Genomic DNA, 21,399 nt, shown 5'->3' on the forward strand with positions numbered 1-21,399 from the left:
CCTTCGGCACTACCGACACCTTCGCCAACTTAGGACTCGACCTGTCCAAGCTCGGTGCTATAACCATATTAAAATCCCCCCCCCCCTCCCATAATCAACCGGTGTGAGTCCAAGTCAGGGATCTTCCCTAGCACCCGCCTCATCAAATCTGCATCATCCCAATTTGGGGCATAAACGTTTACCAGGACCATCGGCATCCCCTCCAACTTTCTGCTAGCCATCACGGACTTCCCCACCGAATCGGCCACAATGTTCCCCAACTCGAACGCCACCTGCTTATTCACCAACACCACCACCCCCCTTGTCTTCATATCCAGTCTCAAATGAAACACCTGCCCCACCAATCCTTTCCTCAACCTCGTCTTGTCCACTATCTTCAAGTGTGTCTCCTGCAAAAAGGCCACGTCCACCTTCAAACGCCTCAAGTGCGCAAACCCACGTGACCGTTTGACCAGCCCATTCAGCCCCCTCACCTGGCCAGGGTGCCCCCCACCCCCCTCCCCTGCCGGTCAGCCATATCCATTCTTGGGTCAGCCCCCGGCTCGTGTCACGCGACCCCCCAGGCCCACCCTCTGATGTCCACCGTCATCAATCTTTTTCCAACTGCAGCACACCAACCACACCCTTGTCAGCAACCACCCCCCCCCCCTCAAACAAAACACCAACCCCATATCTGCCTCCAGGCTACCCCCCACTTCATTCCTGTTAACTATCCTGCCCAGCTAGTATGGTGCTCCCCCCGCCAAAGGTGTCTCGACCTCCCCCAGCTCCCCTCCCCCAACCATACACCCCTAAAGAGTAACAAAAGGTGCACTCACACTCGATGTCCCCCAGGAAAAACATGGCCTCCAAGAACCCCACCATCAAAAATGCTTTAAAAAACACAAAACTCCTCCAAAGTTCAAATACCTCACCCTCCTCCCAGTTCATTGTTCCTCACAAACTCCATTGCCGGACTTCCAGTGACGGCGGGCGGGAGACGGCCGCACAATGGAGGGCTCCCGTTCGGGAATGGCATTTTCGGGGCTTTAAGCCCGGTCCCAGGGTCCACGGAGGCGCCAGAAGTAGGGAGAAGGCACGGAGGAGGCACAGTGAAGGCACAGAAAAAAAAAAGAAAAATGTCGAGGGTGAGCAAAAAAACGGCCGTAAAAAAAACAGCTGAAGGTCCGTCGGGGAGTGGAAAGGTCACCGCGGGGTCACCAAGGAAAATGGAGGCTGGAGCACCAGGGGAGGCCGCATTGCTTACGGCTGAAGAAATAACTAAGGTGATGGCTGCGGAATTCGAAAAGCAGTTGGCGCAGATTGCGAAATGCATGGAGACGGTGAGGAAGGAGATGAGGGAGGTTTTGAGTGTGCGAGTGGAGGAGGCGGTTTCCCCGGTGAGGACGGAGGTGGCGAGTGCAGTGGCGGAGGTGCGAGAGCAAGGGGAGGCGCTGAAGGAAGTGTGTTGCTCTTTTTAGCCTTAGTTTTATTAGCTCTGATTATGTCACCTTTGCTCACGGGTCGCCAGGTATCTTTCTGATACTGCCACGTGGTTCAAGCTCAAGTTATGATTAATAAGTCAGCACACCGCTTAGTAAGATTGAAATCAACGGTCATTTATTATGTACAGCAATCAATACTTACACAATAATCCTACTATCTATATCAAAACCTACCACTACTGGCCAATACTTAACTTTAGGAGATGGCCCACCAGGTCAGGGAAACAAATAGTTTATCGAATTGGACCTGGCCTGCGGGATTCAAAAGGCTGATACGGGTGGATGGCTAGGAATCTCTATCGGGTAGCAATCGCTGGAGTCAGACTTACGGTTCTTTGTCGAAGGTTCTTGCGAAGGTTGCGAGCAGGTGAAGAAGGGAGAGAGAGAGCGATCTGAACTTGGCCCCTCACTTTATAGGGCCCAGGGGCTTCCCACCTCTCGGGGCGGCCCTTGACCCTGAGTCCCAAGTGATTGGACTTGTTCCCAATCACTGGGTTCGATATGCTCCAATAATGGGGCGATTCCTCGATCGGGGAGTGGTCGTTCACCTGTCTTTGTTTCGGCCACTGCAGGCGCCGAAAGGTCTGGCCCGGCATTCAATTGCTAATATGTTGCAATTGTTCCCGGGGATAGCCGATTAAACGCCAGATGTCTGTGTTGATGTGCTGCTAATAGTCTTAGCTATCGATCTGGGCCGACTTCCCCAGATCCGAATACGCTATTCTGTCTGCAGCTGTCCGTTTGTGTCCTGTTGGCTGCTTTTCCCATCAGCCTTTTCGGTTAGCCATTTTAAATCGTGTTTTGGCCAAATTAATAGGGAATCAGCCATTTTAGGTGGCTACAAGTGGAGGAGACTTTGTTGCAGCACGGTGATCAACTTGCCTCGATGGGGAAGGAGTTGCGGAAGGTGATGGATACTAACAAGGATCTGCGAGGAAAAATGGAAGACCTGGAAAACAGATCCAGGCGACAGAATTTGAGGATTGTGGGGCTGCCCGAAGGAGTTGAAGGACCGAAGCTGACTGAGTATTTTGCCGCGATGCTGGCAAAACTATTGGGGGAGGGGGAGGATCCCTCCCGATATGAACTGGATCGGGCTCATCGGTCATGGAGGCCTGTACCAAAGGCGAGTGAGCCGCCAAGGGCAGTGACTCTGTGCTTCCGTAGGTACAGTGTGAAGGAGAAGGTCCTGAGCTGGGCCAAGCAGAAGCGGGTGGTGCAGTGGGCTGGAGCTGGTATACGTGTCTACCAGGACTTTACGGTGGAGCTGGCGAGGAGGCGGGCTGCCTTCAACCTGGTGAAGAGGGCACTGTACATTAGCAAGGTGCGTTGCGGCATTGTATACCCAGCGAAGCTGAGGGTGACTTACAAGCTCAGGGACTTTTATTTTGGAACGGCGGAAGCAGCGGAGGAGTTTGCAAAAGCAGAAGGATTGTGGCAGAACTGACAAATTGAGGAATGGCCACGTGCCGATGTAACCTCATGACTGTATTTTCTTCTTTTTTGTATCACTGCACGTGGGTGTAGAGGCTAAAGGAGCCAATGTTGTATATATTTGTACAAGGGAAGGGACGGGACTTTCACTCGAAATGAGGGCTCTTTGGGGTGTAGGTGGATATGCGGGGTTTGTGTCCTAAAAGGGGATCTTTGGGCTTTCCTAGGGCCGGGCAAGGGGGAAAGGGACCCGGGCGGGGGCCTCCACGCTGGCCGGTTTAAGCCGGCCAGTGAACGGGAGTGAGGTGGGGGGAGGGGCCGTGGCCATCGGAGCCTGGCAGAACAGGGTCCGAGTGGCCTAGCCGGGGTGGAAAGTTGGGGGGAAGGAACCGAGGTTGGGAGGAGGAGTTTTACAAGAGGCAGTGGACGGGAGGAGCTGGAGACTTGGGCGGCGGGGGCGGGGGGGGGGGGGGGGGGGGGGGGGAGCTGTGTAAGATTAAGGGTGACTACGGGTAATCCCTGATTCCTTTCTGTCATTTGTTTATGTAAACATGCGGGTTGAGGTTTGGGGGTCGGTGGGTAGATGGGATTGTTGTTATTATGGGGATTGACATATCTTGCTGATTATTGTTTATTGTTGATGGATGTAAATGTGGGAGAAAATGTGAAAAAGGAGAATTAAAAAATTTTTTTTTTTTAAATATGAACTCCATTGCCTCCCCTGGCATGCCGAAATAATACTCTCACTTCTGTAAAGTCACCCACAAGAGGGGCGGATACAATACTCCAAACTTCACCACCTTTTTAAAGGTGGCCGCTTTGACTTGGTTGAACCCAGCCCTCCTCTTTGCCAGCTCTGCTCCCAAGTCTTGGTACACCCGCAGCTCATTCTCTTCCCAGGTACGTTTGCAAGTCTGCCTCGCTCATCGGAGAATGTTCTCCTTGCCCAGAAAGCGGTGCAACCGCACCACCATCGTCCTCGGTGGCCTCCTCATCAGTGCCGTGTGCACTTGGTCAACCTCCATGGGCCGGTCAAAGGCCTCCTCCCCCATCAGTTTCTCCAGCATCTTAGCCACGTACATGCCGGCCTGCACACCTTCAATGCCTTCAGGCATCCCAACAATCCTGAGGTTTGATCTCCTGGAACGATTCTCCAGATCCTCCGCCTTCTCCTTCAGCCTCTTTTGGGTCTCCTGCATCACCCCCCTCTCAGCCACCAATGAGGCCAACTGCCCCTCGTGCTCTCTCATCGCCTCCTCCACATTCTGGATCGCCCGGCCCTGAGACGCCAGCCTCTGCTCCACTATCTCGATCCCCAACTTAGTCGGCTCCACCACCTTGGCTAGGTCTTCCAGGGCCTCTTTCCTCTGCTGGCAAAACGTTTCATTGAGGATCTCTATAAACTGCTCCATTGACCATGGGCAGGCAGAGCAGCCCTCTTGCCCTCCACCATCTTCTCCTGTGGCGCACCACAAAGACTCTCCTGTTCCAGCAGCTCTTTCCTTCTTGCTCCACTCCTAGTCCGTGGATCCATCCATCAGCCACACCAAAGAAGTAAAACCTTCCCTAGGCTTTCCTGCACCTCCTGCACTCAAATGCTTCGCCCTTTGGGCGGGGAAAGGACCGGAAAAATCCACTTTGAGCTGGAGCCACCAAATGTGCGACCACTCAATCTATGGCCACCACCGGAAGTCCGCACTTACAGTAGCTTGACCACCAAAAAGGATTGTCAGCATAGAATGCACATTTATATTAATGGACTGAAATTTACTCTCACAATACTGGTGACTCTCAACATTATTTTTACACAAATGTCACAGCAATTGCAGGCTAAGGACTGATGCAGTGTTAAACACACAAATTCAAAATGTTGCTACTCGAGCTGTACCGGTCCGCTGGCACCTTCACAGAAATGACATACAGTCAGACTGCCTGCTGAAATTCCGTGAATAGTGTGAAGATGCTGCATTTGAAAATCAATTCAAACCGAACTCCAAACAGAGAGATAAGTCTTGTCCCACAGCACGATTAATGACGTGATAAGTTAATTACTGCCAATCGAATTCTGGTACTGAAAATTAACTCTCAAGCGTGGAGTCTCTTTTCTTCAGGTGTTGATGTTGAGGAGATTTTTTTAAAATGTTACATTTTTTAATTGTTTAAAACTTTTCCTTTTGGTACCTGTCCCCCTCTCTTAATTGAAACTTCCCTCTCAAGAACTTTGTCATTGAATTCACATTTCTCGGTCCTTACTGTGCCGTTAATTTCATAATTCTTCAATCTGATTGGCTATGGAAATCCTTCAATCTGATTGGCTATGGAGAGGGTATCTTGCGATGTTCACTCTGGTCCCAAATGCCCTGTTTCCCCCTGTGCGCCATTATCAGCTCTCACTTTCAGCAACTTGTCATGCAGAAACTTATATAATCCACATGTCCAATGACAATCCTAACTATATATTGGCAGATGTCTTTAGATTCCCCACTCCAATCATCTATGGCCAATTATTTCAGTAATTAAAGTGCACTAATTGTCCAAGGCATGTGAAATGGAAAAGTATGTTGTTGGTGGAGCACTAGATATTCAAAGTACAGTACGCTCAAATAATTCATCGCGAGTCCTCCATAGACGATTTAGCGTTCCTGACTGCACAGGTCGGCACAGTGGTACAGTGGCGAACACTGCTGCCTCACAGCGCCAGGGACTTGGTTTCGATTCCGGCCTTGGATGACTGTGTGGAGTTTGCACTTTCTCCCCATGTTTGCGTGGGTTTCCTCCGGTTGCTTCGGTTTCCTCCCACAATCTAAAGATGTGCAGGTTAGGTGGATTGGCCATAAATTACCCCTTAGTGTCCAAAGATGTGCAGGTTAACTAGGGTTACGGGGATAGAGCAGGGGAGTGGGCCTAGTTAGAGTACTCTTTCGGAGTGTTAGTGCAGACTTGGTAGGCCAATTGGCCTCCTTCTTCACAGTAGGGATTCTATGAAGACAACATTGTTGAAAACTTGCTTACTGGAAATATGGAATTTTAACTCTGCTCTGAACCTCCCCTTGCCCCTCCCACCACAAGTTAAATCTCCCAAGCTCCTAGATTCTCTGAGCTGTGGGTTCCCTTAGTTGATACAACATTGGGTTACTTTAAAGATAACAAGGCAAGAGATTCTCAGAGCACAGTATTCACATTCCTTTCTACCTGATTTGATATTAAGAAGTAAAGAAGCGAATTAAATCACATTTATATTTTTCTGGAGCTATTTTGGCGTTGCTCGCTGAAAGCATTTAGAGTGATAGTATTTAACATGATCGTCATCCAGGGCTTAAGTGTGTATGTATGTTAACGTACAATGATATTGAAATATTTTGATAGATTTTAGCTTCTAAGCGATTCTTCCCCTCTCTTGACCTTTCCAAGTGTCAATTCATATCATGAAAGATAACCAAATTGCTGACGGCTTGCTTCTTTTCCATTATATCAAAAAAACTAATAACAAAAATGAAATGTTTACTTTTGATTTTAGGATTCCAGCCAGATTGAACTGCTGAAGGAGTTGTTGGATCTCCAGAAAGACATGGTGGTGATGCTATTGTCACTGCTGGAAGGTGAACATTTCTTGCATGCTGTCCTCATTTAGAGATTCAGTTAGCATCTGGCCCAATAATGGTACCGTATTTAGAAAATGCTGTGAATATGCCCATCTCTCAAAGTACTATTTTTTTTGTCAGACATTTACATCGCTTACCTTCCTAAATGTGGAATATTACGTTTTAATAACAATATTGTCCAGTTATGCATCATTTAAAAATGTTTCATTAAACTTAATCACATCAGCGAAAAGACTTTGAAGATTGGTCTTGTATCTTATTTGTTGGAGTGCGTATTTATATATATATATATATATATGTATCGCTCTCTCTCCATATAAAAATATATATTGTATATATATATATCTGTGTTTAGTGTCCCAAACTGAAGCTACATAATGTTTTAAAATCTCTTTAAGCTATTTTTGTTCAGCTTAAAATCTTTTTGGGTAATGATTTGAATGCAGATGACTTATACCGAGAAAAGACCCTAGGGGCAGCACGGTAGCATTGTGGATAGCACAATTGCTTCACAGCTCCAGGGTCCCAGGTTTGATTCCGGCTTGGATCACTGTCTGTGCGGCGTCTGCACATCCTCCCCGTGTGTGCGTGGGTTTCCTCTAGGTGCTCCGGTTTCCTCCCACAATCCAAAGATGTGCAGGTTAGGTGGATTGGCCATGATAAATTGCGCTTAGTGTCCAAAATTGCCCTTAGTGTTGGGTGGGGTTGCTGGGTTATGGGGATAAGGTGGGGGTGTTGACCTTGGGTAGGGTGCCCTTTCCAAGAGCCGGTGCAGACTCAATGGGCCGAATGGCCTCCTTCTGCACTGTAGATTCTATGATAAAAAAGACAATTGTATTTATTTGTGTTGAATTTAAGTTATAACTTGTATCATTTTTATGGATTGGAAATGTTTTGTAAATTGGCTTATTAGTTTCAAAATTTAATAGATATAGATCTAGATTCTTTAAAAAAAACTTTCCTTTGTGTTTGTGTCCGTTTAAATTCATTGTACTGTTCTCTCTCCAATCTTAGGTAACGTGGTAAATGGAACAATAGGCAAACAGATGGTAGACACGTTGGTTGAGTCGTCCAGCAATGTGGAAATGATTCTAAAGTTCTTTGATATGTTTCTTAAATTAAAGGAAATAACCACTTCTGATACTTTCAAAAACTCTGACCCAGATGGTAAAGGAATGATGTCGAAAAAGGAATTTCAAAAAGCGTTAGAAAGTCAGAAAAAATACACACAATCAGAAATAGAGTTCCTACTGTCTTGTGTTGAAGCAGATGAAAATGATATGTTTAACTATATAGAATTTATTGACCGATTCCATGAACCAGCTAAAGATATAGGATTTAATGTAGCTGTATTACTCACCAACTTATCTGAACACATGCCCAATGACAGTCGCCTGATCACCCTTCTGCAGCCAGCACAGAGCGTTCTCACGTACTTCGAACCCTATTTAGGGCGCATTGAGATTATGGGTGGTGCAAAACGCATAGAAAGGGTCTACTTTGAAATCAGTGAGTCGAGCAGGACGCAATGGGAGAAACCTCAAGTCAAGGAATCCAAAAGGCAGTTCATCTTCGACGTCGTGAATGAAGGAAGGGAATCAGAAAAAATGGAACTCTTTGTGAATTTCTGCGAGGACACCATATTTGAAATGCAACTGGCGTCAGAGATTTCTGAACCGGATTCAGCTGAGCGAGCAGACGATGATGAAGATGAGTCCGCCCCAGTTGAAGAAGAGGAGGATGAAGAAGTGCCTGAATCCTCGAGCGCTTTCGCAGCAGCTTGTCATGATTTCAAAATTAGATTATTCAAACTGTCCAGCATCTTCACGTTTAAAAATATCAGAAGGAAATACAAGAAAATTAAGAGGATGACAACCATGGAGTTACTAATGGCATTTTTCTCCTTCTTCTGGATGCTGTTCATTAGTCTTATCTTCTTTATTTTCAATCTCGTCCAAGGGCTTTTCCAGGTTGTATGGAGTGCAATGTTTGGGGGTGGTTTGGTCGAAGGTGCAAAAAACATCACTGTCACTGACCTTTTGGCTAGCATGCCTGATCCAACGCAACTTGGAATTCATGGGGATGCGACGGAATCAGAAAGGGCAGAAATTCCTGAGGCAAGTGTTGTAGCAGAGCTTGAGATTACAGTACAAGGTGAGAAAAGTGAAGCGGATATGATGCCTGATATATTTGGCACAGGTTCGAGAAAAGGAGGCAAAGCAGGGGATGACATGCATGGAGGTCTTGGTGACGTCTCAGAAATTATAGGAACAGAGACCCCCCCAAGTATTGAAAAAGCACTGAGGCAACAAAAGAAAGCAGAGGTAGGTTTTCAAAGTATTCTCCATGTTTCAAAACTTGCAACTTTAAAAGATTTGTTTTTAGTCTAAAATTTTTCATCGCTCTATATGCTGAATTTCAAGGTTGAACTGAAGAATAAAGCTGAGAATAAAACCGAGGCTGAGAAGGCTGAGTAAGTTCCCCTTACAGCATATATCCAGCAAAGAGTTTCAATAAAGGTTGTGAGTTATTGCCAGGTAAGTGATCCCTGGTGTGCGCTTGCTTTAACAGCACAGAAGATGGCGAGAAGAAGGACAAAGCCAAAGAGGAACAGCCAATTGAAAGCGAGGGAAAAGAGCAAAAGGAAAAGAAGAGGCGACATGGACAACAGATGAAAGAGCCTGAGGCGTTCCTGGCAAACTTCTGGGAGGGACTGGAAATTTACCAAACCAAAACTGTGGTATGCAGCTAGACTTTGAGCTTATATTGTGTGTTCAGTGCTGGGATATTCCATTGAAAATCGATATTGACTTAAATTTTGACTGATTTTTCATTGTTAAATGCAGCCAGTTTCACTCACTCGGCTAGATCGTGATGCAGAGCGAGGCCAGTAGCACGGGATCAATTCGTTTACCGGCTGAGATTATTCATGAAGGCCCCACCTTCTCAACTTTGCCCCTCACCTGAAGTATGGTGATCCTCAGGTTAAATCACTACCAGTCAGCTCTCCCCCTCAAAGGAGAAAGCAACCTATGGTCATCTGGGACTATGGCGACTTTACCTTTACCTTTATATCCTAGGATATAACGGAGCTGTGCAGATGATCTGACATTTGCTGAAAATTATTTAGCATATGGCTGCTGAATTTAAACACATTTCTTGTTATAAGACAAAGATTTTTTAAAAGAGCATAATAATAGCTTCTGCTATTTCCATGCCGTCCTGACTGGTTTCCAATCTTCCACTCACCATTACCTTAAGCTGAGAGGGAAAAACACTGCTATGTGTATCCTATCTCACACCATCTACCTTTCATCCATCACAACTGGGCTTGATGACTTATGTTGGCTCCTGATTTCCTAATGCCTCCAGCTTAAAACTTGCATTGTTGTGTTTAAATCCCTTCATGACCTTTGCTTTCCCCGTCCATCGCCAGCCTGATAGCATTCCTTTCTCTTCCCAAACACACTCTTCTACCGACTGGGGCCTATTGACCATTTCCCACCTGCCCTTGTCCTACCAATATTAAGATTACCTTCATCCATTCAGGCCCCACACTCTGGAATTCCCGAATTCCTAATTCCCTTGCTGCTCCACATCCCTCTCCTATTTGAAGTTCTCCTTGGAAGTCAGCTCTTTAACCAAGCATTTTGGTCATCACTCCTAACATTGCCCCTTCCTTATCTCACACCCCATTTTGTCTGATTTTGCCGCTGTAAATTATCATGGAACATTTTCTACATTAAAGGCACTATATAAATGCAAATTGTTGTATGGCACAGAGGGCAGAGTTGCATTCTGCTTTAAACACCACTATTAAAAAGTACACCTGCCGATTAAAACTATTTTTACTTTGTGACTACATGAATAAGATTGCAAAATCAGATCTGTCCAGCAGGCCATTCCTACTGGGACCAGACCTGATATGTCACAATCTGTGGCATAACAGTACCATATTTTCACCTCTTGAGTTTTTTCTTTCTCCTTTCATGCACTGGAGGCATTGCTGGGAAATCTAGCATTTGTTGCCCCTCCCTAATTGCTGTTGAACTATATATGCCAGAGGGCAGTTAAGATGTCAACAACATTGCTGGGAGTCTGGAGTACCATGTAGGCCAGACAATGTAAAGATGGCCGATTTCCTCCCCTAAGAGACATTAAGTGAACCAGATGATTCTTTACATATAATGTTTTCATGGTCACCATTACTGAGGCTAACTTTAGATTCCAGATTTATTAATTTAATTTAAATTCCACCAACTACTGTTTCATTCCCAAAGTTCCAAATTTGATTACAGGCAAGAATAGTTTGATGAAGTTCTTCTGTCCACTGGGTCCTCTGTGAAACAGTCCATAAGCCAGCACCACAGGCCAGAAGGATTTCTGGTGTCAAAATCCATTCAATCGCGCATTTTAATGTATTAACCAACATATGGGAATAAAGGACCCATGATTTGGCTCATTATACCAGAAACAAGAGGCTGATCGATACTTGCTATTCCCCTGCATTTCTGTGACCAAAATAAAGTTGAGTGTCTTTTGCAATTCTTTCTGTTACCTAAACAGACCTAAATTTACTTTTTATTTGTGTTTTTGTTCCAAATGAAGTTAATCAATGGCCTCCTTTCTAAGAAATACATTGTTCCCGCATGGTTCCCGGATAAAGTCGCAATAGCTTTGTTGTTAACACCAGTAAAGTGAAACTTTGTGAGGAACCTGAGAATTGCTTATGAATTTGTAGTTTGGTAAGAAGTAAAATGACTGAGCTGGTGTTTAAGTGTATGATGGACCCTGGGACAACTCTCTCAATACCTCTAGAGCCAGTGGGCAGAATCCAACCCCCCGCCCCAGCAGCTTGTTTAGTGCAGTGGAGGCGGCCAAACATTGTAAGATTCCCCTTGCTGTCAATGTGGGTTTTCCCATTGTTCGCACTCTCCACTGCCAGGGATCCCATGGCGGGGGCTGGTCATTGGCAGGACCAGAAGATCTCTCTGGCGGGAACAACTGTAAAATTTCAGCCAACATTATTTACATTCGGTGGAAAGCAAAGCACAAGTAGAGGTGCATATTTATCTTCATTTGTTGAATAACAAATTAATGAAATGAAGAGTCTTTGCATCAACCAGTGTTGATCCAGTTTGATACCTGGAGGAATTTTTAGAGTGGGTGAAATCATTGCTAATATTCCATTAATACCAGCTCTAGCCTGCCAAAGTACCATATCTAATTACACACTTCACAATAAGCTCATCTCTGTTGCTCCTCACACTCTGCCCCTGCAACCCCACCACACTCCTCCCATTTGGAACATTATTAAAATGCTAATTTTTCTTAATTTCAGATTCATTTTTGACCATAAATTGTAGGATTTCAGGCTATTGTTAATTTATTAACAAAAATGTACTCAGGCGTATCTGTATATTTACTACAATACCACAGTTTATTTTGGCATTATACAAAGGGAGAGCATAATCACTATTTTAGTAATTCTCCCAATGTACCATCTCATCTGCGAATGAGAATGTAATCAAGAAATCACATGATATAAAATACATAATGTCATGTTGTTACAATGATAGCACTAATCGCTCAGAAGGATTTGGGTAAACACGTTTTGAGTTAATTTATTGAGACTAGGCACAAAAGAACATTTATACATAGGTAGAAGCTGAAAGTCATCAGAGCTGTGCTGTGTTCTGCCCATGGGCAAAAGTGAAACTAAGACTGGATCGCATGACGCACCCCCCTTCGAGTGATGCTGTTTTTTAGAGTGGGTGAAATCATTGCTAATATTCCATTAATACCAGCACTAGCCTGCCAAAGTACCATATCTAATTACACACTTCACAATAAGCTTATCTCTGTTGCTCCTCACAGTCTTCCCCTGCTGCCTGAACCCCCCTCTTCACAACCCCACCACACTCCTCCCATTTGGAACATTACTAAAATGATAATTTTTCTTAATTTCATTAAAGGCATAGAACACTGCATTAAAGGCATAGAACACCAAATTCAAGGTTCATTTAACACTTTTCTCTGTATACAATGTAATTGTTATCTCAATGAATGAGTTTAGCCCAGGGATGAAATTACATTGAATTGAGAATGGGGCATCGGCACGACAAACCTATCCTGTTAGGTGATTAACAGACAAGAATATGATGGCAACTCTACCATGCAAAATTAGTGCAAAATTAGAAGAGTTTATATGTGACAATTTGTATTCGAAAGTCATTATATATTAATTCATTCAAACATTCAGCATGAGCTTCTGGTTGGCAGTTTTCATGTATTTAAACATTTTTTTAAAAATGGTCACAAGAAAGGATTTCTGTAGTTAGGGCCGAATTCTACCCAGCTGACATAGGCATTTGGCTTCTTTGCAGACAATTGCAGGTCACAACTTTAACGTTGGACTGTTTGAAGTCTTCATTTTACACAGATTGAAGGGGAAATCAAATTAGCTGCTGTGCCAACTTCAATCACTTCTTAGCCACTCTCACTAGCTCATTGCAGGATATGGATGCAGGATGTGAATCCATCCACAACCAACCAGCCCTCTTATTTCTGTTCGTGAGAATCCAGAGACACAGCCATGACTCTAACTGGATGTGGCTAACAGAGAAGTTACCCTTCAATATAAACGTTTCTGCAGCGATGGGTAGAAGTGCTTCAACATAAATATTAGATTGTGATAAATCAAAGTCACGTGTAAAACATCAAGTTAAATTGTTCCGAGGTTCTGCTTAGATATTGGCTCAATGTGCGTGAATTATTTTTTGTTTCAGAATTATCTAGCCAGGAATTTCTACAACCTGAGATTTCTGGCCCTGTTCGTTGCATTTGCTATCAATTTCATTCTGCTATTCTACAAGGTAATGCAAATAATAAGGAAAATGTTGTTTGTGTTTCTTGCGATATTTTAATTTGCATTCCATACTAGTCTCACAACAACCGTCAACAGCTAGCACAGAATACGAAAAAGTGAACGCTGTTTTACTGTTTACAGCAGGATGTGAAGAGTGCAACAGTAACAGGTTTATAACTGGCAAATGCCAGAGAAGATTGAACCAATCAGCAGATCATGTAAATTGAGAGAAGCACACAGAACACAAAAAATTAGGATTAGGCCATTCGGCCCTTCTAGCCTGCCCTGCCATCATTCGATAACATCATGGCTCATTTGATTGTTACCCCCAACTGCACTTTCTTGTCTGCCCCCTCAAAACCCTTGACCCCCAAAATTGATTAAAACTATTTAACACAGCCTCCACTGTTCTCTGGGGAAGAGATCTCCATTGACTAACAGCCTTCAGTGGTAATTCAAATTCACCTCATCTCTGTCTTAAGTGGGAGGTCCCCTCCCCACTCCACATCTAATTATTGGATAATAAATGGTATTTGTGAAGGGAGTTTCAATAAGAATTTGAACAATAAAATATTTGTCTAGTGTTAGTGGGGATGGCTAGAATCCGGAGAGTAAGTCACAGAATTTAAACAGATCTTTGATAAGCTCTTCAGGCCTCCAAGGAGCAGTATGAGAAAAAGGGACCAGAATTTGGATCAGAGAAGTGAACATATTTCCTCCAGGAATGGCAGGAAAATGGACAAAGATTCGTAAGGGGGAGGGGGGGGGGGGGGTTGTTGAATGGACAGATACAGTCAGGACCATGTTTTAGGCAAAACCCTGACAAAATGGCCATTAATGCTTGAAACTAAAGAGAAGTTAGTGTATAACATAATGTAGATTCAAATTACACTTTAAAAAACGTTACGGTAATTATATTTCATTAAGCACCAGAGCACTTGAGAAATGTCCATTTGAGTTTTTCATGAATTATGCAACAGTTGGGTGCACGTGGGTAATTTGAGATGTGACAACTACACCTTCCTTGATCCACAGAACAAAGGAATTGCGAGTTGAAAAATGCAAGATTCATCTAGTTCACCTTCAAATTGATGGTGGCTGGATGATACAATGTTAATGGTTGATACGCACTTCTCTCAAATAGTTCACCTTCAAATTGACGGTGGCTGGATGATACAATGTTAATGGTTGATACGCACTTCTCTCAATTAATCTACAACTGACCCATGGAGAATGGAGACAGGGTAGTGCTCTTTAAATAATCAGATATTACTGAAGGAAACAAGCTTTTTTATCTTGGCTCAGAACAATGAAATATTACAAAGTTCATTTGTATTCAACAAACGAGAAAAAGCTTTTCCTCCGCTGTATAGCAGACAAATTATCCAAGATAGGAGTGGTCTCAGAGACAATTTTGAAATGATTGCTAACTATTGAGAAGAAAATTGAGGGCTTTATGAAAATAGGGAAAACCACATGATTTCCTTTCAGAAGAAGAATAAAGTTGTCATTCCTTGAAAGGAAATCAGCTGATGATGTGGAAGAAGATTTACTGGCAGAATAATCATCTGTGGACTCTGGATGAGTGGGTCAGATGCCTTTTTCTCACACGGATCTTCATGTTCTTATGAATTGAAGCTTACGGTAACTTGGCAAAGCCAGTTGGATGAGTTAACCTCAGGAAAACATACATGAAAAGCCAGTGAATTGATCTTAATTAAAATGCTTTAGTAATTTTCTGAACCTTGCATCCAGTCCAAAGGAATTGTTGGTGTGGACTCTATTACATGATGCCACCCTGAAACCATTCATCCTTTTAATAAGGATCTATCACAAGTCAGAATTGAATTTAAATAGAACAAATTCAACTTGCGCTATTTGACATTTTCTAGTAACCGCTGGCATCGGGACCCTCCCAATTGCTCTCCCTCTAGACCCCACCCCCTTCAGGCCCTGCCTGGTTGGCACTGCAGGGTGCCAGCTGCCATGTTCCTGACCAACTGGGGGCTACACTGGCTTCCAAGCCCTCAGTATGGTCATCGTGTCTGGCCTCCGTTTTTGGAGACATGCAGTGATTCTTGCTAGCATTGCATCATGCTGGCGGGGTGGGAACCTCTGACATTCCCAGAAGATTCATCGTTAAGCCGATTGTGAATATTTAAATATATTAACATGTATGGTCATCAGGTTCACGTTCATCGCCAGCGCGGGGGGGAGGGGGCAGATCTCATTCTGAGATTTCCCTGTTGCAAAATCCATTACAGCCCTCTCATGAGAGTTTCTGGCTGTAACGGAATTTGCGCAAGGGTGTAACGAGGCCCCCGTTGTCTGGTGTGCAGACTATTGTGACTCCCCATTAATCGGCATTTTTGATTAACTGACAGGCACCCCTGTCCCTGAGTATGCCAGATAGCAAAGTCTTCCTGTAGTTAGTCAAAGAGAAAATGCTAGAAATACACAGCAGGTCTGTTAGTATTTTAAGTGAAGAAATAACATGGAAAAACATTTCAACTGATATTTTATTAATTTCAAAATGTTGCCAGAGCTTGTTTATGCATAATAGTTCATACTTTTATTTCCAAAATGATTAAAATATAACCATTACAAAGTTTAAAACATGCTTTTAAACGTTTGCTGTACCATGAAATTCACATTTTATATAATTTCAGAAGCAGCTTATTGTTATTTTTTCCCCTTTAAGGTGACCGAGCCTCCAGCTGATGATGAGGAAGGTGATTTCAGTTTCTGGAATGATGATAGCGTAGATTACTACGTTTTACAGGAGACTACAGGATACATGGCTCCAACACTGACATTTCTTGCCATTATTCACACTATCATCTCAATGCTTTGTATCATAGGGTACTATGTATTGAAGGTACAGTAGAAACTCTCCCTCTTTAAAAAATCTAAAGTACAAGGACTTACCATTTATCATTACTTCCCGAAGTGCTGCAGCTGTGAGAATGTCAGCCATACTATTGATAAGATCACCCCATTTACAATACCGGGTGATTCGGAAAGCTTGTTGTAGATTCCCCCAACAGCAGAAAACGTTCCGATCTACCCTTTCAAAACCATCAAACCCCTCAATGAAATTGATCATTAACCATATTCCAATGAATACATGGCTAGTTCATGAAATCTCTCCTCATCCCGTCTCAGAGACTTGGTGAACCTTCACTACTCTCCTTGCAAGATTAATATATCCTTTCAAAAGTGAGGTGCGCAGAACTACACACAGTGCTCCAGCTTTGATTTAGCCAGGGTTCTGTCTCGTTGCAGTAAATTCTTCTCCCATTTATATTCAGACTCTTTGGGTAGAAAGGCTGGCATTCCATTGGATGACTTGATTATTTTGTTTTACCTGACTTTGATGATCTATGTACATACATCCCTAAATCTCCTTCGGCCTCCACTGCTCCCCGCTTTTCATCAACAAAAAAAATGTTCACTATTTATAAAAAATGCGAACACAAAAACCTTGGAACCTTGCAAAGTTGATAACAACATCCTCCCACTTTGCTTCTCTTTCAATGTTGAACTGAGTGGGGTCCTCCCAGGTGTTTCTATTCTATGCTCAGTCGTGCAAAGACTTTCTTCACCTCCTCAAAAGAGGGCTCCCTCCGAGGACTCACGCTTGCGTCCTTCCCATTTCTCACCCACCTGCTGCTCTTTGGTGACGTAATCCAAAAGCCCAATATCCGGTTCCACCTGCATGACCAGTTCTATCTCACCACCTGTCAACCTCTTCACTACTTCGTCAACTTGAATTGTCCAGGGTGCAGTCTCAAATAGGCCAAAAGTTCCTCCAGTTAAACATCGGGAAGACCAATTATCTTCAGTCCTCATCACAAGTTCTGTTCCCCAGCCATCGATCCCAACCTCCATCCATGGCCACAGTCATAGGTTGAATCAAATTGTTTGCAACCATAACATTTTGTTTGACTCTGAACTGATCTACTGACCTTGTATTCTCTCCATTATAAAGACCACCTACTTCCACATCCATAATAGTCACTTGTCACAGCTCCTGCCTCAGTTCACCTGTTGCTGAAAATATCATCTGTGCATTTATTTCTTCTAGAATTAACTGTTCCAATGCTCTCCTGTCTATCATCCCGCAGAAACTTTGATCTCAGCCAAAACGCTAGTGTCTGTATCCTAATTTGACCCAAGTCTCATTCACCCATCACCCCTGCACGTGCTGATATAGATTGCTTCAAATCCACCACTGCCTCAGCTTTAGGATTCTCATCATTGTATTCAAATCCCTCCTGGCCACTCCTCTCATGATCTCCAGGAAATTCTTCAGCCCACAAGCCTCAGTTATGTTGCAACTCAGGCCTCTTAAGTATCCACGCGCCTTTCATCCCACCATTAGCAGCCATTCCATCAGTGGATTAGACTCTAAACTCTGGAATTTCCTTCTAAAGCCCCCCCCCCCCCCCCCCCCCCCCCACCTCCTTTAAAACTCAACTTAAATCCAACTTCCTCGGCCATGTTTCTGGCCACCTGTCTAAATGTTTTCTTCTATGACCGGGGTCAGTTAATTTCTGATAATGCACAAACTGTGCTAAAGGCACTTGCAGTAATAGTGGTCAGTATTTTGTCAGGCTGAAGGTGGTCTCATCCACTAGGTGGAGAACAGACCGGGGTGGGAGGGGGGAAAGGGGGGAGAGGAGGGGGTGCCTCATGGAGACCAGACCAAATGAAATGCGATTGGGGGGAGGGAGGGACCTCATGGAGACCAGACTGCATGAAGTGGAGGGGGAGGGGGGAAGGGGGAGGGGGGGGGGGGGTTCATGGAGACCAGATCGAATGGTGGGTGGGGGGGGGCCTCATGGAGACCGGACTGAATGAAATGGGTGGGGGGGGGGGGGGGGGGGGGGGGGGGCTCATGGAGACCAAGCTGAATGAAGTGGGGGGGGTCTCAAGGAGACCAGACCAAATGAAGTGCCCATCATGCATTTAAGGGCCACTGCATGCCTCCCCTGTGATTGAGATCCTTGGCAGCTTAAGACCCATCTGCCAAGAGTTGCCGGCCAATTAGAGACTGGCAGCTCTTCATTGCCGCCAGCCTGAGGAGAGTGGTAGCACCTGGTAATAATGTACCCACCAGAGGTCCTAGTTCATTGTGGGATCTCGGAGCAGAAGTAAGTGAAGTCTAAATGGGAATCATAGGATGAAGATCATGAGGGGTCTGGGGTGAAAAAGTCAGGAAAGTGGCAGTCAGTGGCCACCCCTCCCTTATCAATGCTGGTCTCCTGATCAAGCACAAAGTGCCTGATTATAAGAGACCTGCATCCTTCTCCACCCCGGAAGGCTGCTGGGTTTTCTGAGGGTGGAGGAAGGTCGTGAGGGCTGCATTTAATCCCCGAGCCACCATTACGTTGCAGTGGGCTCAGGGACAGTAATGCCAATTAGCTCATTAATCAGCTGACTTGACATCCCACCACTGGTGTCTGGGAATCCCACATCTGCCCCTTACAGCCTCCGACTTAATTGTTGGGGGGGGGGGTTTCCCACCACACTGGGAAACTGAGATGGGCCTCTTGCGTGTTTAAATGGTCGGCTGTGCTTCCCATCACGACAGCTGCATTAACTTCAGCCCGTTAACTTTAGTTGATGAGTAAGATGCGCATAGCTATCCAAGTGTTAAAAACAGTTGATTATGTGGTCAACAAATAAATGTATGAACTTTACACGGAAGCGCTGATATTGCGTAACTTTCTTTAAATGCTCCAAAATGCTAGAACTCATTTTATCAATTTCAAAGGTCCCCCTTGTAATCTTCAAGCGTGAAAAGGAAATTGCCCGAAAGCTGGAGTTTGATGGGCTGTACATTACAGAGCAGCCATCTGATGATGACATTAAAGGGCAGTGGGATCGTCTTGTCATCAATACACCGTATGTAAAAACAAATACCCTGTTTAAATAACGCATTTGCACACAAAACACAAACACCTTTCAGTTCTACAGATTTCAGGATGGCTTGCTCTGAAACATGTTAGTTTTGTTGTGTCACTGTCGATTTAAATTCATTAGAAGCTTTAAAAATAAAGATGTGTGTAATACAAAATGCTTATTCACAGCCAGTGGACACCTCAAATGTGTTACAGCCAATGAAATACTCTTTGAAGTGTAGTCACTGCTTTAATGTAGGAAACTCAAGAGGGCTTTGGTTCTGAAGAGTCTTTCAGCGAGATTTTCCAATCCTTCCTGCCAGCGGTATCTTCTGGTTCCACCGAAGTTAAGCGCCCTTTTAGTTTCGGTCTTTTTGGATGACACGTCAACTTTGAGAGTGGGCGGGTGACCTGTTCCCTGAGCTCCGCCAGTGCCGCAGTCAACTGATGTGAGAAAGCAGCTTGAGAATGATGTGCTATGTGAATTTTTGCCCCCTCTCTCCTTGTCATCTCCTCACGAAGCGCAGAGTAGGAAGAGATTCCATGAAATCATTGGACTGGTTGAACAACCACATTATCACAGTACAGTTTCATGTCTTATGCATTCAGTTTTGCTGAATGTGTCCTCCCTTTTCAAGGCCAACCACCCGCAACATTTTAACTTAGAATCAATCAACATAGTAAAACTAACTTCTAAAAGCAATATCCAATTTTGATTGTCTTCATTATTATTCTATAATAGTGATATATACTGACTGAAAGATATTCAATCTGGAGATATTTCCACCAAAAGTAAGTCTTGTGGTGTCTATCTGTATATTAAGCGATAGTTTCTGAAATTCTGGAGAATATTTCTTTGTCAATGGTAGCTGTCGGGAGATTTTGCCCCACAATTATTCTTTGTGTGAATCCAGTCCAGAAGGCACATGTCGGTCATGGGCGTGAACAGCAAGATAAGGAGGTTTGGATTTCCCTCTGAATAACCATCCATTTTGGGAGGAGCTGTGGGCCGTAAATAGAGCTGAAAGCAGGTTATATGTCACTCACCTTTTTGGAGAGCGAGAAAATGTTATTACAATGTTGTTGAGTGTTACACAGACTTGTCCCCTTATGAGGTTGTTCTCGCTACAATGGTGAGGGGTGTGGGTGCTTGTTCCTATGAATGCCCTTGAGAGCAGAAGTTTTTGGGACACATAAATCGAGAATGATGTTAAGTGAAGAGGGTGCTTACAGATTTGAAGAAGTCTTTCCACCAATACCTACGTAGGTATTGAATATATTGAATAGAATAGGATAGCTGGATAGGATAGGATTGCTGATGATCTGGTGAAGGGGATAGTTTTGAATTCTCAGTGATATCAGATCGGTCACTCACTACGTACTTTTCCTGTTTTTTCTTTGCTTAGACTCCAGTGAGCATGAAATAGGAAGTCAGTCACATATTGAATGTTTTACACCATTGTCAAAAGCTAAGATTGTTCCTGATGGGGATAAAGGATGTCTATTAAATTTAAACATGTAAGAAGTTATCCAGCAGTTGATGTAACAATTTCTTTACAACTGTTACAGATCTTTTCCTAACAATTATTGGGACAAGTTTGTCAAAAGAAAGGTAAGCTTTTGTATTGTTAACTGAAACAGGCAGGTGTAAATCAGAAAATGTCAGTTAGAATTCTCGATGAATTCAAGATCAAATCAGAAACAAAATAAAGGAGGGAGAGATATAAGAGGAAATTTTTAAAAATTATGTTTCTATTTATTAACATTCCCAACAAACATTTAATTCCAAAGGAATAAGTCTCCACATTTGTAAAACGTTTATTGTCAATGTCAGGGTATTGTTTGGCAGCAATTAAGATTCAACATGCCAAGAACAATTTTCTTACATTGGAATGGACAATCCCTAATATTTTCCAGTGGGTTTAATGTATATAATCACACAAGAACTCAACTTCCCTCTGCGCGATGTATTTAATTGCAGAGTCTCTCAGAGAGAAACCAGTATACTGCAGCTTCAAGAGGAACAGGACAACTCCAACAGTAACTTCATGATTCCCATTTTCAATTGCACATGTGCGGTTTGATGCACTATCAATTACTACAAG

General features: G+C 43.9%; 1 protein-coding gene across 1 annotated transcript in view; it reads left to right on the forward strand.

Moving 5' to 3' along the window:
* Positions 1-21,399, forward strand: part of ryr3 (ryanodine receptor 3) — a 593,334-nt gene that overhangs the window by 537,252 nt on the left and 34,683 nt on the right. The window contains 8 exon segments of the mRNA XM_072484927.1: positions 6,436-6,517; positions 7,535-8,844; positions 8,944-8,993; positions 9,092-9,260; positions 13,309-13,395; positions 16,090-16,266; positions 19,168-19,298; positions 20,864-20,906. Coding sequence (XP_072341028.1) covers positions 6,436-6,517; positions 7,535-8,844; positions 8,944-8,993; positions 9,092-9,260; positions 13,309-13,395; positions 16,090-16,266; positions 19,168-19,298; positions 20,864-20,906 — 2,049 coding nt within the window.

Source organism: Scyliorhinus torazame, chromosome 2 (genome assembly GCF_047496885.1).
Source record: "Scyliorhinus torazame isolate Kashiwa2021f chromosome 2, sScyTor2.1, whole genome shotgun sequence".
Lineage (NCBI taxonomy): Eukaryota > Metazoa > Chordata > Chondrichthyes > Carcharhiniformes > Scyliorhinidae > Scyliorhinus > Scyliorhinus torazame.